Source organism: Chaetodon trifascialis, chromosome 16 (assembly GCF_039877785.1).
Source record: "Chaetodon trifascialis isolate fChaTrf1 chromosome 16, fChaTrf1.hap1, whole genome shotgun sequence".
Classification (NCBI taxonomy): Eukaryota; Metazoa; Chordata; class Actinopteri; order Chaetodontiformes; family Chaetodontidae; genus Chaetodon; species Chaetodon trifascialis.
In genome coordinates, this window is record NC_092071.1 from 15,777,200 (window position 1) to 15,793,750 (window position 16,551).

The window sequence follows — 16,551 nt, forward strand, 5'->3', positions numbered from 1 at the left end:
AAACTGACCCGTCCAAAGAATTTTTTGATCGTTGTCTGAATTTAATACTTGTGCTATCGACACTACAATTAGGTAACCGGGTTATAGCTTTATATTTACATCAAGCTCTCTGTGGTGATAAACTGAGCGCAGTGTTCCTTCAGCGGGATCTTGTGGCAACTCACAAACGAACTAACCCAAACGCAGAAGATAAAAACGCGGGAAAATATCTACGCAACATCCGCTCATTAGCATTTATCCCGCCATACAGACCAGATACGTAGTTACCGCCCTACACTGTAGGCGACTTATCATTTCAGCTAGTTAATATGATGAGGTAGACCGTGCATGATTATTCTCTGTTCCCCCATTTTAAATTGCATATGTTTGTTACAAGTCTTGCTACATGTTGCACGGATGTCTTAACTTTTTTTCAAGGGAACCCCTATTTCAGCATTGTCCATAAACTGTAAACACTTGTCTTCCAACAAAGTCTTTCATTCAATGGCGACAGCAAATGTGAAGTTAAAATAAGTGACTGTGGATTAAAAGCACCCCAATCTAGTGGAAGCATTGCCCTCTTGTGGTGAAAACTACACATTATTTCAAAGAACTGAACTGAGAAAACTTTGGGTTGTGGTCTGACATTTAGAAAACACTTATTGCCTCCATTTAAAATATAATGTTCTTTTTTCCTGTGTGTATTTCTTCTGTGTGTCTCACCTCACTAAATATGCTCAGCGGCAGCCCACCCCATCGCTACTAAAGTAACTATACATTTATTGTGTCAAACTAATACTGTATAGGTAACTCAGTAAAATCAATCAGATTTTAGCGATGTATATCATCTCACATTTTTAAAAAGTTTTCATCAGACCTCTAGGAAATAAAACTATCCTAAACTATCAAAAAAAAAACTACAACAAATGAATATTTTCATAAAGACATGAAGACAATGACAACGTTTAATCATTATGCACAGCAATATACTGTACAAGAGAACGGCAACAAGGTGTACAAAGGCAAAAAGATTAGTTAAAATTAGAGGAGTTTCATGACATGACATACAATCCTAAAACAAAGAATAATAAAAATGTTCTTAATTGAAGGTTTAAAAGTAGCAGTCCCGCTTGAAAGATGCATTGAAAGAGAAAAGTGATACAGATCTGAAAGGTTTTCGTCTGTCATCACCTTATTTGCTGTGGGACAACAGGTAGCACACACTGAGTGCCCTTGAAAATGGTTTTGAGTCAACAGACTAGAAAACAGTGAGAACTTTCATCGACTACCCCAATTTAAATCTTCTGGACTTTCAAAAAGCCTCTGCGAGAGAAGTGCATCTAGAATAACAAATGTTATTTATCTGGTTGTCTGGGTGAGTCTGATTGTAATTATTCACATTACTCTTTCCTTTCAGTCCCAAGTTTAATATCATGTCTAGCAAAAAAATACAGCAGTATGGCCAATGTGGCAATAAATAACACTTAAACAACCACATCTAATGTCTTCTCAAAGCATGCCCTTTGTCTCTCTTTTATTCTTTGCTGGCTGTAACAAGTTAATTTCCCTAGCGTGGGATTAATTAAGTTTTATCTTATCTTTGACTAGTGATATACAATGACTTCAGAAGGGCTTTCTGATCAGAAATAGCAGAGGGGGGAATCGATAGCGAAGGATCGTAAAGGCCAGGTTCCAGTAAACAACTAAAAACCCACATCTGTGTAGATGGCCAGTTACTCCTATCACTGTCTATCTAGAGAAAGCCAGTCTACAATAATACTATAGATTGCAGTAAATGTAACATCAGTTTGATCAATATCAATATTCTGAGCGACTAATCTGGAGTAAATTTGAAATGCAGACAAGACATTTGAGTGTCTACTGTTATACAAACACAGAGATAGTGCTTAAATGGCTATTTGGCAAGATTTCTTTTAAATGTATTTATTTAAAGCAATAATTTCAGTAATCATTCAATTAAAAAGTGAAAAGGACTAAAAGCATTCCTCGGTGCAGCTGAGCCATCAGCACCATTTAGTCTGGCAGGCTGATGACTTGAAGTCACCTCTCCAGGTCCATCAGAGCTTGTTGAAGGTAACAGTCAACAGTCAGTGCACCGTGTCTTTTGTTCCTCCTGTTTGTACAGGAAAAACGGAATCTGGTCCATCCGCCGATGTTGACCGCTGTCAGTGAAAATTCATTACAAGCTAATATGATATCAAGATCAGCATCATCCAAACGCCCGGGTAGAGTCCTACTATGCCATCTAAGAATCATATCTTCTACACAACGTTAAAAAAGTCACCAAAAAAATACAATAATAGTATAAATAAAGCAATTAATCCACACTGCCCTGCAGGACACACAGTCTGGCCACCAGAGCCAAGCTGGGGCGAGTAACATAAAAATAAATTCCTGTCTCTCAACAAACGTAGTTTGCTCATCGCTGCTCTGTCTGCGCCGTCACGCCTGGCTTCAAACCTCCCACGTCATTGCAGTAAAGTCCATGTCTGTGAGCGTGACAGTGAACGGCGCCTCCACTCTCTCGGGCTCCATGTGCACCTGCTCTCTCACGGAGCTGTTCATGTTGTTTACCCTCCAGGAATTCAGAGGTCGAATCGATTTCTGGAAACGCTGCAAAAAACAGGCAGGAGACAGTCGTACATGAGCCAATGATATGACATTTAAACAGCTACAGCAGTGACAATCTGTTTCAGCTGTATAGCTAAAGCATGAAAGAGGTGTAACAGTGACAGAATGACGTAGTGGTGATACTGACGTCTTTCAGAGTTCCAGTTTCCTTGCTGATGGCCACAATGGCCCAGATGAGGATCTGCAGGCAGCAGGTCGCGCCGATGCACACGCCCAGTGCTTTACCCCAACGTGGATACACATAGGGCCCGTAGTGGAGCGGTGTGTTGTACATCTCAATGAAGATGTAGGTCAGGATGAACTATAGCCACGAGGGGAAAGGCACAGAATGAGCAGAGGAACATTTCATCCAAACAAAAAGCCGCAACAGAAGAAGAGTGACCGAGAGGGCCAGCAGACAAACACTACAGGGGGAAAGCAGATTGAATGTCAGATTGTCCTCTTGAATTATTCACGAGTGTGGCTGTGAAGATGTCAGCACAGCTGGCCACATTTGAAAGCAGTGATGTTATTTTAGTTTCCTTGATGGAACTTTTCTGTCACTCAGTAATTGTTATTATCTTTGTTCTCCCTCAGATTACAAACTCTTCATCCATTTAATGTCATATTCTATACTCACTAAAACAGCACCCTCATCAGATTACTCTCTGACTGTAAGTGCAACAATGCATTACAATAAAAGGTGGCATGAGATGGGTATTTATGTATCAGTCAGTCTTACTGTGAATGCTAATTCTGCTGTAGGTGACAAGACTGACAGAAATAATAGAGGGAGTAACTTAACATGGATTGTGCACTGACACAATCGACAATACTGTAATATGAACTTTAGCTCAGCGATAACATGAAGTTCATTACTTGGACATACTCGTAATTATTAATTTGGCAAAATAATCTTAATGTTTTGCATCTAACCTCACATAATACATTTTTGACTATCAGTGAAAAGTCCCTCAACACAAACAAGCTGTGTTTCGACGACTCCGTGGTGTCTGTACTGATTCCTATCCAACAGTGAAACCAGTGATTTGATGAGGTTTGAAATGCAAAAAGAAAATCAACAACAAACTCTTGCTAAATGAAATAAATGTGAGAATCACTGAGAACCAAAAGGAGGAAAGAAGTGACACCTAAATTAATTTCTGGCCCCAAAACAGATGAACCAAACTGTTAGACCATTTAAAAATCAATACACCTGATCAATATGCTGCTCTCCACGCTCACTGTACCAAAAAAGTGAAAATTCCTCATGAGCAGCCTTATTGCTCAAAGATGCAGAGCTGTTACATTACACCACAACCACCCTGACAAACTCTATAAATCATATCAACTTCAGTGCATTTGGATTTTGTAAAAGTCAACCGATTACACAACAAACCAGCTGCATTTATGGAACTCTAACAGATCTTGAGAAAAGCATTTGTCACACTACTTATGGAGAACCAGTGCTGATGTCACATTGTACCTGCATCTACTAACAAGTATGAATACTAACACTGATGTGTTTACTCACCAGAAGAAGAAACGGAGTGCAGAAAACCCAGCATGCTTTGAAGTAAAGCAGCACTTTGCTGCACCAGGGAGGGCAGCGGCAGATCATATCAATAATGTCTTGACAAAACTGGTTGACTCCTAATAGAAAGGTTCATGAAGAGGTGCACATTAGGAACAAGCAATCATCATGACAAGTGGGCATGACAGATGATGTGTCCAATGTGTTATTAAAAAGAACAAGAAAATGGTGATGTGTTAGAGGAGTTTCATGTGAGGGTTAGGGGTGTGAGATGGACTACCATAGAAGAAGGAGATGCCAATGCACATGAAGAGGGTGATGATGATGAGGCCGAAACTAGTGCTGAAGGAGTCAATGAGGGTGAACCAGTAAATCCCACCCTATGAAGACACACACAGCATGGGAAATGTGGATCATGGGATCACAGAGAAAGATGCATTTTTCAGCCATGCTAAAAACACACTCACGTTGGTCACTAACAGGAGACCCATAAGGTAGAAGCCAAAACACAGGGCGCCCAGGAACAAGGATTTGTGCAGCGTGTTTATTCTGAGCTGCGGAAACTCATCCAGCACGGCCGTAGTGATGCCCTCCATGTTGCCAAACTGTGAAGCAAACAACAGCAGGCATCAAACATAAGGAGGCAGACTTATGCCTCTTTATTTCTGCCCATATCTTTGCGTGGTGTGTGCAGCCTTACCAGCGTATCGATCCCCAGCATGAAGAGCATGAGGAAGAACATAATGGACCAGAAGACCGAGCCTGGCAGCAGAGCAAGGGCCTCTGGGTACGCGACGAAGGCCAACCCAGGACCTGAAGGCAAAAAGAATACAAGTTCAAAAGCGCAATGCATAGCAAGGACTTTAATACAATACACAGAGTATTGGTACCACTTTAAGTCTCATTTCCAATTAAATATTGCCCTGATTTTAGATTCTAACTCATAATCACAATTCTGGTTTTGTTCAAAATGCTCTATTCAGTCGGTTCAGACGTCTACATGAAAGAAGATCCACAGGACTACAGAGCAAAATGAGCACAGTAACTACCCGTATCTGCCACCTTTCCGACAGGCACTCCCTTCTTCCATGCCATGTGACCCAGGATTGAGAATATAGCAAATCCAGCAAAGAAGCTGGTGCTACAGTTTCCTGTGGTGATAATCAAAGTGTCCCTGAAACCAAAAGAACCGTGATTAGAAAAACTGAGCCCATCGTGGCTGCAACAACAGAGCGAGCGGCACAGCAGAGCACAAACTCACCGGATGACGTTGTTGTCAAACTTATTGTAAGAGGCCATAGAAAGCAGCCCCCCAACTCCAATTCCTAAGGAGTAGAAGATCTGTGAGGCTGCGTCGTTCCACACCTGCAATGCATCGGACAGAAATGTGCTTTTGAAAGCAGCAACAAAGCACTGTGTTCACAGACTCCTCAGCCTCATCAGTCTTCCATCAGAATTACCTGTGCATTTGCTAATCGGCCCCAGTCTGGTGTGAGGTAGAAAGCGACGCCCTGAAGAGAGCCCTCCAGGGTAGCACCTCTGATGATCAATACAATGAGCACAAAGTACGGGAAGGTGGCTGTTACATAGACCACCTGAAAACACAGAAAGCACAGATGCATATTAGCACAACAAGGTGTGGCAGCAAGGGCAGGATTGTGTGTGTGTGTGTGTGTGTGTGTGTGTGTGTGTGTGTGTGTGTGTGTGTGTGTGTGTGTGTGTGTGTGTTTTTATGGGAGCGGACAATAGCGACATTGTGTTGATTCACCTTTCCAGAGCTGCGGATGCCCTTGAGCATACACAGGAAGATGACGATCCAGGCAGCCAGGAGGCACAGGGCCAGGGGCCACCGCACAGGGCCCGGGTCATGAAGGCCCTCGCTGTGTACTACACCCAGCACACGCTCACTGCAAGACACGAAACCAAACACATAAAAAAAAAAAAAAAAAAAAGCCCAGCACAGCTCGTACCACACCCACACCTATTCCACACCTAAGCATTGTGTCACTGATTACGCATTAGCTGAAGAGAAACAAAGCATTCAAATATTTTAATATAAGGCAGAAGGCACTATAGTTGCTATAAGCCTCTATAATGTATAATATACAGTATAATGTAACATACAATGTATTACCAGTCAAAAGGCATTACACATATGATCATTACAGTTTAAAATGTCCTATTGCTAATGCTCATAGTCACTTTATCCGTTTTGCATGAAAGGTTATAAATTCTTATGAAAACATTGCTCTGACTGTTTCAGGGTGTGGCTGTCACATGCCGCACATACCTCAGTTAAAACATACAGTAAAAAGTGCGTAGTGACAAGTGAAAGTGCTGCATGTTGGGCACGTCAGTCAGCTGTGGGAAGATTCCAGGGGGGGAGGGGCCCGAGTTCAATAGAGAAACGGCCTCTCTCAGTGTCTCTGAATGTCTGCCGTGCCCGTTTTGAGAGCTGGCTCTGGTGAAACAGGCTGACCTACATGTTGTATCTAGCCTCAGTCTGAGCCCTTTGGTTTGTTTGCTGTATATCAATAAACCTATTGGTATTGGGGGTGGGGGGTGGGGGGTGGGGGGCATAGAGCCACATGTTTGTGTGTGACATGGGTAACTAGGGGGAAATATATGGACAGAAACTATGTTAAATGAATATGATTTATGTTTCCTAAATTATTGTTAATGACTGATACAAATCATGGGGATGGGGGGAGGCGTGAAGTTTTTCCAGGGGCTGAAGGGGGGCATAACAGAAAAAGTTTAAGAACCACTGATGTAAGGTGTTGCAGCAAAGCCCTCAGTCATATCAGCTGAAAGGGTGACAGCTTAGTTTGAAGTTTCCAGTCATTGTGAACAATACTTGTGTTTGCTAAAGAAAAGTACAAACAGAGTGCGTGCGCACAGCATGCTGCTCGAGCCATTAACAAGTATGTAAAAAGGGAGAAGACACACACAGTATGTAAAATACATAACATTAAATTGCATGGAAATGCACAGTCAACATTTTACAGTCTATGGTGATGAGACAGGCTATATAAATTTGCAAAGCAGGCTTGATGTTTTAAATAAGAGAAGTGAATGATTGTGCAGAGACACACTTACTTCCAGAAAATTTCTGTGGGGCTGAGGGCTTTACCAGTGGAGCTGTTGCCAGAGGTGCCATTACCACAGAGAGCTATATTGGCTGCAGCATCACAGGACCAGGGCAGAGGGCTCTGGAACGAGCTGCCCAGGTAGTAAAACGTCCATGCTATAATAACATTATAGTAGAGACACACCAGCGTGGACACACACAGCATCCCAATGCCAATACCTGCAAGAAGAGACACGGCAATATATCTAATCAACGCTTCATCTCACCTTAAATACAGCATTGCAGACACTTCATGTTGTGCTTGTTAACCAGAAACTGTTCATTTCCTTCTGTAACACTTGAGGGAGCTCCATCTCAAAGCGCTCCTCATTCAGCGACCTGCAGCTTACCTTTCCAGTTTAAAATAAACTCGCCTTGTGATGAAACCTGATTTTCTGGCTCTATTTTTGTTTCTAAGACAGTTCCTGCAGGTTTCTTTATCAGATGTTCATATTTAGCAACTGTCTTCCAGAGCTCTCTCAGGAATCTTGCGCATTCGCCACATGACGTAGTGTTGTGACGTGGCAAAATTATGAGTCAGCCAGTTATTTTCCTCGACGATACGACGCACTGACTGGTAACAAAGGCATTTTTGGTGTCAACTTGAGATCCTGCTTACTCAAATCATTGCGCGTGGTTCAAACTGGACGCTCAACATTTCTGGAGAACTAATTCAGTGATCTGTGATTCCATATTCGTGTACTCTCAAACACTGTACTACCAATCAGAATGAATTAGAATAATAGTAACAACACAAATTAGAGTGTCATTGAATTACAGTGTATGTAAGTGTGTCCTTACTGGGCTAAAAATCATGATACAGGAGAGCATTACCTTTGAGCAGAGGGCAGCATTTCCACACAGTGATGGGGCCAGCTGCTCCATACTGGCCTAAACTCAGCTCCATGAGGAAGAGTGGAACACCCGTAAAAAACAGCATTATGAAGTAGGGGATGAGAAACACACCTGTGAAGATTAGAAACAGTCTCAGGAAGGGTGGTGGTGGTGGTGGTGGGTGGAGACATCCGGTGCAATGATTTGCTTTGTGCAGGTAAGACTTATTTAACTTCTGTCTAGGTGGCAGCATCACAGGCAGATGTTATTCTGCTTTACAGTTAGTCAAGCTCCAACATGCTTGATTTCAGATGAAGACACACAGCACATAAGGCTGGGTTAGAAAGACTTCATGTCAAGTGTGTAATCAGGGAAAACTCTGTCTCTACTTAGAGGATTAGTAAATGCTTTGTGCTCTAGCTCCCCGTCCAAAAAGGCTGCCATGGAGAGCTCTGGACAGAATGTGCAAAATAAGCCGGCATGATTAGGAGAAAGGCGCATACCCAAGGGAAGAGCGAAGAGTGCCTCTTGTTCAAATGGGTGTAGCAAATCATTTCAGACATACACACACCCAGGCATTTAAAGCATCTGAGACTTCAGAGGGCCGTGAACATGCTCGCAGTCTGCTCACCTCCTCCATTGCGATAACAAAGGTAGGGGAACCGCCACACGTTCCCCAGTCCCACACAGTATCCGATGCAGGAGAGCAGGAACTCGTACTTCCCTCCCCACTGCTCCCTCGGGACAGCCGGGGTTGGAGCGGGTGCAGGACTCGGGGATCGGGAGTCAAACTGTGGCTGTGGTGCAGGTGTAGCTGTCGGGCTGTGGCCATTTTGAGTGACAGTATGCCCGTTCAATTGAACTGAATTCTAGAGAGAATAAAATCACATTTTTAAGACAGTGAAAGAAACAGCCAGAGCAGAGATGTACAGTGACACACACTTCAATGAAAATCTGGAATTGGTCAGTTCCCTTTGCTCAGTGAGTCAAGTTAGTAAAATGTGGATTATGTAGACGAGTGCAGAAAGCATTAGTCTAATGAATCAATTTTAATAGTTTATTATTGTTTAAGTTCATTACTAAGTAAAAACACTCAGAGGTGCTGAGGGTGGTCTTTCATTTCAACTGTAGAACAAGCTGTGTGCAAGGTGTAGCCTGTCTATGTTAGTCATGAGGTGTTAAAACCACCAACTGGACTTCCTCTTCCTCCCTGCTGGCCATCCATCTCGAAACATGAGGAACTATTTTCTCACGTCAGGTCACCGGGAGGAAGTCTGATTAAGATAACAGCAGGGCTTCTGCTTTACATGCTGTTATGTGTTTAAAGATTAATAATTCATCCAATGGCGCAAATACATATTCATTAAAATGTAATGTCTTTGAGATTTCTTGTATGTCCAAGTTTGACATGCACAAAGACAATATATGTTCACACACCGAGGCATAGAGACATCAAACAGGGACAATGCCCAGCTGAGTAGTTGTGTCAAGATTACATAACAGAGGAATATGTTAGTACGTCGAGTATGTCTATGTCTTATGTCTATACCACATAACTATTATTTTCCAATGTCAATTCATTTGCTGATGATTTCATCAGTTATTTTATTAATTATTCGATTCATCATTAAATATTCATCCATTGAACCAGAAAGAAAATCTCTGCAGCACCAAAGAGAATTTTTAACTTACAGCTTTCAAAGCATACATCACAAAATTATCTTTAAACAAAAAACCAAAAACAGCACTTTCTCAGATTGAGAGGATGGACCTTGTGTTTGGTCCAGACCAGCTATTGTTGTCGATTCATGGTCTGTCCTTCCACTAAGCAACAAATCCACCGATGGTTTCAGCTCTTAAAACCAGAATAAGTAAAAGCTTTTTCTTTCTCTACCTGCTGAAAATAGCTGCTGATAATCAGCTGCGGTGTAAAAACTTGAGAAAAGTCTGCACAAACACATCTGTTGAAGTTTAAGCTGTATCTCTGCTGCCTACGGTGGGTCTGTAGACAAGCCTGATAGGTGAGAGCAATGTGGACAGACAGGTTGGACTGCTTCATCTGAAGACATTTATCTGTCCTGCCACCACCGCTACAAGCCCCGGGAACGCCGGAAGGTGACGTTAAACCGCTCATAAAGGGGTCCCACGTTGCTTTCAGGGACTGCTACGTGCCTTAAAGCGACACACGGGGATATGTTTGATGTGAACACACACGAAGAGCCATAAAAACAAAGCTCCGCTCCTACCTGCGCTGTGGTTGCACTGGCCACTGCGGGGCTGCCGGCTGCTGCTTTGCCGCTTTCGTCCTGCATTTCCCCGCGGCACAGGTGCTGTTTCACTGTTCGACTTGTCGCTCCGTATTCCACATTTTACACGGTATATTCCTGTTGGAAGTACGCCATGTTGCTGTAGTTCGTAGTGGCAGGAGAAGTGCGGTCGGCCGGTGTAGGTGCTAACCGGGCGCAACTCAACAGGGAGACATCAGCGATGACGATAAGGAAACAGGCTGGTGGGAGGCGAGGTGAAGGGCAGGAGGCAGGGCGCAAGTGCAGCACAGGCACGGAGGAGGAGAAGACACCTCCTCTTCACCTGCCCTGTCGATGCAGCCTGTGGGAGGAGTAGGTCTAGTGAATCAAGGAGAGCCAGCATCTTGGGATATGACAAGTATGTAAGTTTATAAACTTAGCAACAGCTTCTTCTTCTTCTTCTTTTTCTTCTTCTTTAATAATGTAGCCAAATTATTATTTTTACTGAGAAAAGAATTTCAGGTAAAATGTTCACCACAAAAGTGCGTCATTGCAAGTAACATGAAAACTATGTATTAGTTGTCTATGCCAACTTCAGATATACTTTGAGCTCATTAACAGCAAAGACATTGTTAAAAATAAGATTACTCTTACCCTATATCTGAAATGCTATTTCTGTTTCTCCAGTTAAGGAGATGTTCTTTACATTTGGGGAAACATCAATATTGTCTTGCCAAGACCAAAGACCTCATCACCAGAAAATGTCACAGAGAAATTAGTCCGCGTGTCCTCGCTGGTTGGTCCCAGAGGCTTGATGACGTATGTTTACAGGGCTAATTGTTGAGCTAGCTAACGAGCTAACTGCTAACATGCTTGCAAGCCAGCACATGCTAATCAGTCACAATAGCTGCCTGATTTCCTTTTTAATTTCTTTGTACTATGGTGTAAAATTGGAAACTGACCTTTTTTTTTATGATTTTGCTGCCTTAAATAATTTCATTTGCCTCTACATGTATAAGTTAGAGTAAATATCCAACCTTATGTACAAGACCAGTGAACACATGAACTCAATAATAAATAATAATAAACATTGTTCTGCTGCTTTTCCAAAAATATCACTTGCCATGATACAGCAAATACTACTTATTTTACCCTTATGGCCAGTTAGTTGCTCAGTAAATTTAGTGCCTTCAAGATTTAAAATATTAAATAGTTGTCACACTTGATATTTGCCACTAACAATCAATGATGAAAACAACAACAACAAACAAACAAAACAAAACAAATGAAAACAGCTCTTGATCTCTGGGGTTTGGGTGAGAAAGGAAGATATTTCTAGGATCCACATGGCTGTCAGAGAAGCTATAAATCTTGTGTTAATCTGCCTGTTTGTATGTGTGTGTGTGTGTGTGTGTGTGTGTGTGTGTGTGTGTGTGTGTGTGTGTGTGCGTGTGCGTGTGTGCGTGCGTGCGTGTGTGTGTGAGTGTGTGAGAGAAGGAGAGAGAGAGATGCCACACTTCTCAGTACAACTTCCTCGTGTGTGATGAGTGACTCGGGTACATTTGAAAGCAATTAACCACAAACATTCAGCGTTTGAATCAAACAGCTGCACAGGAAACAATATCTTCCCACACCAAAGCGAAATGAACATAAACTGCTTTACTGTCATTGTTAGTCTTGACGGATTGATGTTCAGTGGGTCTGTTTCTTTCTTAGTTGCGGCTCTCATGGACTCTTTAATCCACATAAGCTCATGATGCTTCTCTAAATCCATCCAATCTGTTGAGTGTCTATACTTAACAGCCCTACTCAACAAATGTGGGTCAATAGATGGTATGGTGAAGCTGCTCAGTCGCTGTTTGGGCAGAGCAAAATTAACATAACTGGAACTTCATTTTGAATTTCGCCCAGTTGTTGAAGATTCTGGTTTGGCAACATCCTCATGATAGAGGGGTGAGGTGGAAATATACGTAAACTGGACAAGAGCTTTCACTGAGAAAACAATGGAGCTCCAAGACCAACTGAAGAACGATTGGAGCCGGTATTTTTGCGATCGGCCGCCACTGGAGTTTGACAAAAGTTCAAACCATCATCTTCTCTGCAGTGAGTTGAAAAGCAGCTCTGTGAGGCCGGAGGGTGACTCAGATCCTTACTGCAGCATCTGGAAAGACGCCGAGCGAGCAAGAATCAAGAATTGTAACAATCGGTCGTTTGCCATGGACGCTAGAATGAGACTAGATAGTTTGAAGTCAGGCTGTAATTTACGCCTGCCTTGCAACGTCATGGGTGGGATGTTGCACAACTATAACTGTCAAAAGGATCTCTGGGACAGCGATGAGTCACAGGAGGAAGAGTCTGCTTTGGACTTGGTTGAGCTTCTTGATGTAGAGGATGATGTGAAGGATGAGGAGAACTGGTAGGTACTGTCAGACCTCTGAGAGTGGGACTTGTGGTCTGGTTTGGTCCTAGTAAGGATGAAGCAGTGGTAAATGCCAAAAAAAAAAGACATAAACCCAGGTTTGATCTATTATCCAAGTCACCATACACCTAAAAAGACATGTTGGTGCTAGTGGGTAGTGTGGTGGATGCTAATCTCCCCATCTGACTGGAAAAGCTTTCTCTAAAGGTCTTTACTTAGCAGCACGAGTGTGATATGTTCTTAATGAATGACGCATTCCTCACAGGTTATATGAGTCTCCAAAGAAGCAGGTGTTGGTGGAGAGCACTGAGTCTGCTCTTGCATGGTCTCGACACGTCCTGGATAACCCCAGTCCAGACATGGAGGCGGCCTGTCATTCACTGATAACTAGGCTGGACCAAAGTAAGCAAGCAGCGCAGTCCAACTCAATGTTTGGGAAATGTTTTGGATTTAAAAAAGATTCTTCTAAGAGGGATCAGCTTGGTTTACCTCATGCCGACTGTCTGCTCTGTCAGGGTCAAGCAGTCACTTCTACAGACGTCCTGCAGATTTCCAGCGTTCTTGCAGTGTCTCTGTGGGCTCCTCTCTGGAGAAAACCTCTGTCAGCACGACACACAATACCTCTGACAGTACAGGTAATATAATAATGAGAGATTTTTTTTGTACAAAATGGTGAAATAAAGCCATCTCTTCACACAGACGATCTTAATGTGCATCCACAACAACTGTCTTTAATATCATGAATTTGAGTAGCACATGTTTTGCCTTTATTTGTCTGCACAGATAACAATGCGCTGAGCTACAGACTGCAGGACATCACAGATGTCCACATTATGGCTCGCATACAGGAAGCCAGTGAGTACAGAAGAGCGTTTTTAATGATCTAGTGTGCACTGCATACTGAATGAAGGTTGGATTTGCGATAACTCTGGTCCATATTTTTCAGGTTTAAGACAGGACTATGTTTCCACACCTGCCACTGCTTCATCCAGGAGAGGAGAGTCACCAATGATGTTCCCATCTTATCTTAACAGCACTGTTGAAAGTACTGATGGCTTCACTTCAGGAGATAACACTGAAGCTTCATCTTCATCTTGTTACCAACCTGGTTTGTCGTCACTGAGCTCTTCCCCTTGCCAGTTACCAACATCAGTAACTAAGCAGGGCTGCCAAAGTCTAAAACTGGCCAGACTTCATCAGCAAGTCACCCAGTTCAAGCTGCTTAAACTCGCTCAGAATCAAGGTACACAGAGCGCACAGTTTTCTAAATGATCTGTATTTTTGGTGTGACAGCTGCAGACATTTTCTATTCTATTTCATGAACACCCTTCTGTATTATCAGAGGCCGTGTTCAATGTGAGAAAGGGCCGATGATTAATGATCTTCTTGTGATTTTGTGAAGAAGAGAAGACTTTGTGTTCTTCAGTAGAAATATACCAAATCAATATAAATGTCACCGCTGTCGATAAAATGTGTTATTTTTTTAGGAAACTTTACATTCTTGCTAGTGAGACTGTTGGTGTGAGCTCGATATGACCCCCGATGTGTTTTGCAGCAACCTCACCAGGCAGGACCAGGTCACCTCTGCGGACCAGCCTCCGCTCCCTCCAGGCCGTCAGGAACAGCCGAAGTTTAGAGACCGACGACTACCAACCCGCAGACTCACAAATCACTTACCCACCGTCAGGTTTGGATCTGTTTGCTCACATAACACCCTGCAGATATGTATCTCTCTGCATCCTCAATGTCACATCTGTCCAAACAACCCAAACTGCTATAATGTTACATAACAGCTGTTGTTTTCTCAGGTGCATCATCTGTCAGAAAGCAGTCCAGCTGCTGGTCTCCATCACTCTCTGCAGCGTCCATCAACTCCAAAGGCTCGTCGCGCACGGCGAGAGACTCCTCAGACCGCACGGCCGCTGTGAAGAGACTGCAGAGGTCTCAGTCGGTCAGCCCCTGCCGGATCCCGCACCCTGCTAAGGGATACCTGTCTGTTCACGGACGCATTTTTGCCTCACCTGAGAGGTCAACCACTGTGGCGTGGGCCAGGAATGTGCCATCCAATCAAAGATGAAAGGTGTCACTTGTGAATCCCTGATAGTGATATAATAATTAAATGAGGTAAATTAAAACATGAAGAAATTGATGTCATATTTCGTATTAATTTACTTGTATGGTTGCTTGTGTATTACCAGCTTTAGGCTGTGAAGGAATGGATGTCCTTGATGGCATGTTGCTCTGCGTGAAGATAATGTATGTTGCGTCATGTGACGTTTCCATTACATGGGCTGGGATCTGAGTCATCTTATCTTTGTCTGTAACGGATTGTAAACAAAGACGCAGTAATGTGTAGCTGGCAGTATTTTGAGCAACAACTGACCAAGACATCCTGTGCTGTGAAATGAGACGACAAAAACCTCAATAATATGGACTATTGTAAGCCATAAGAGTGTAGAAATGTCAGATTTTTGCCTGTGGTGTGAATAAAGTCTGATACCGTTGAAATAATGAAAGTGGGAAAACAATGCTGTGCAGCAGCTATCAGTGTGTGCTTTTCAGTGGTTTTGCAAGCATACGGAAGCGCACGTGCATGAGCTCAACTGACTCCCAACACTGGACAGAATATGGTTTCACAAAGTGAGGAATTCAAAGTTTAGCAGCGTAGGTCATCAAAGGTATCCGTGTACATTTCAGTGCTGGTTTGAATGCAGTCCGTCTTCACTTAACTGCAGCTGATTGCAGAACAGTTTCTGCAGTTCTGAGGCAGGAACAGGAAGTGTGCAGGTTATCATACTCAGAAATATATGTGGGTGACAGCATGGGTGTGTATGCTTGTAGATATGTGTGTTCGTGTGCATGTATCTATATATGGATGTAACAAGTGGACATGTGTGCCTATGCATGTAGTGCTATCTTTGCCCTCCTGGAACGAGGACCACAATGCTAATAAATTGGGGGAAACGCTTGTAGTTTTTATCTACTCGATGGTCGAGTAGATGTAACTTCTCTCACGAAGGAGCATTTCTCTTGTTCAGCCTGTCACCTGACATCCACTGTGTACACTGCTGTGGTTTTCAGCCTTTCTCTGATTCATAACACATCTATCAACAGTCAGTTTCTGTTCAGCTCTCTTTGATCTCTGATTTTTGAGCCTGAATGGGATCCTTTAATGCGCTCTACGTGCAGCACAAATGCAGCGTTTAAGGATGTCATTGAGCAAATGTTTATCATGGTGCACTGGTGAGTCATACTAGTTCAGATAATACATTTAGCATTTGGATATTGGCTAGTTACCTTTCACTTGACAAAAATACTACGTAGTCTCCCACTGTTTTGGTAACATATGTTTGGGTTTTGGACTGTTGATCAGACAGAAAAGTGCAACTTTAAGAGTTCACCTTAGGAAAAAATACAATTAATCAGTTGGCATAATACCAGGGCTTTAAAATAGGATCACCTAAATGAAATGGAGCCTTTAAAGAGATGACTTACACCTGTATTTTCCTGTGGTGACACAAGAAAATGGCCGGCATGATTTCCAACCACTGACCACAATGAAGAAAATCATATAACCCAGCCCAGTCATGTTGGACCTTGTAATCTTTTGTTTGCTGAGGCACTGTGAACCTTGTGGTTTGTGACCTCGCCTCAACACAAAGCATCTGTAATTATTCTATGTAGATAAACTCGGCTTGTCCTGAGTGATATCTTTTTCGTTTCAATGTAAGGACGTGTCTGAAGCAGACAGGAAGGAGAGATATCATGGTCTATTTTT

At 42.8% G+C, this 16,551-nt stretch overlaps 2 protein-coding genes across 3 annotated transcripts; one reads left to right on the forward strand and one right to left on the reverse strand.

The window, feature by feature from the left end:
• Window positions 1-927: 927 nt before the first annotated feature.
• slc6a7 (solute carrier family 6 member 7) lies at window positions 928-10,611 on the reverse strand. The gene is made up of 14 exons (XM_070983685.1): window positions 10,355-10,611; window positions 8,740-8,977; window positions 8,109-8,240; window positions 7,244-7,454; window positions 5,913-6,051; window positions 5,605-5,739; window positions 5,406-5,509; window positions 5,194-5,318; window positions 4,845-4,957; window positions 4,612-4,749; window positions 4,425-4,524; window positions 4,145-4,263; window positions 2,759-2,932; window positions 928-2,613 (listed from the first exon to the last, which is right to left on the reverse strand). The coding sequence occupies exons 1-14, from the start codon at window positions 10,418-10,420 to the stop codon at window positions 2,455-2,457; spliced, it is 1,953 nt and encodes a 650-aa protein (XP_070839786.1). The 5' UTR covers window positions 10,421-10,611; the 3' UTR covers window positions 928-2,454.
• Window positions 10,612-12,238: 1,627 nt separating this feature from the next.
• On the forward strand, window positions 12,239-15,278 carry LOC139345168 (SLAIN motif-containing protein-like). 2 transcript variants are annotated; one of them, XM_070983686.1, is made up of 7 exons: window positions 12,239-12,770; window positions 13,039-13,175; window positions 13,289-13,408; window positions 13,557-13,628; window positions 13,720-14,016; window positions 14,329-14,460; window positions 14,582-15,278. In XM_070983686.1, exons 1-7 carry the CDS (start codon window positions 12,358-12,360, stop codon window positions 14,848-14,850), a joined length of 1,440 nt encoding a protein of 479 aa, XP_070839787.1. In that variant the 5' UTR covers window positions 12,239-12,357; the 3' UTR covers window positions 14,851-15,278. The 2 variants fall into 2 exon arrangements, with proteins under 2 accessions (XP_070839787.1, XP_070839788.1); XM_070983687.1 differs by lacking the exons at window positions 13,557-13,628; window positions 13,720-14,016 and having other exon boundaries at window positions 14,582-14,958.
• The last annotated feature ends 1,273 nt before the right edge of the window (window positions 15,279-16,551 follow it).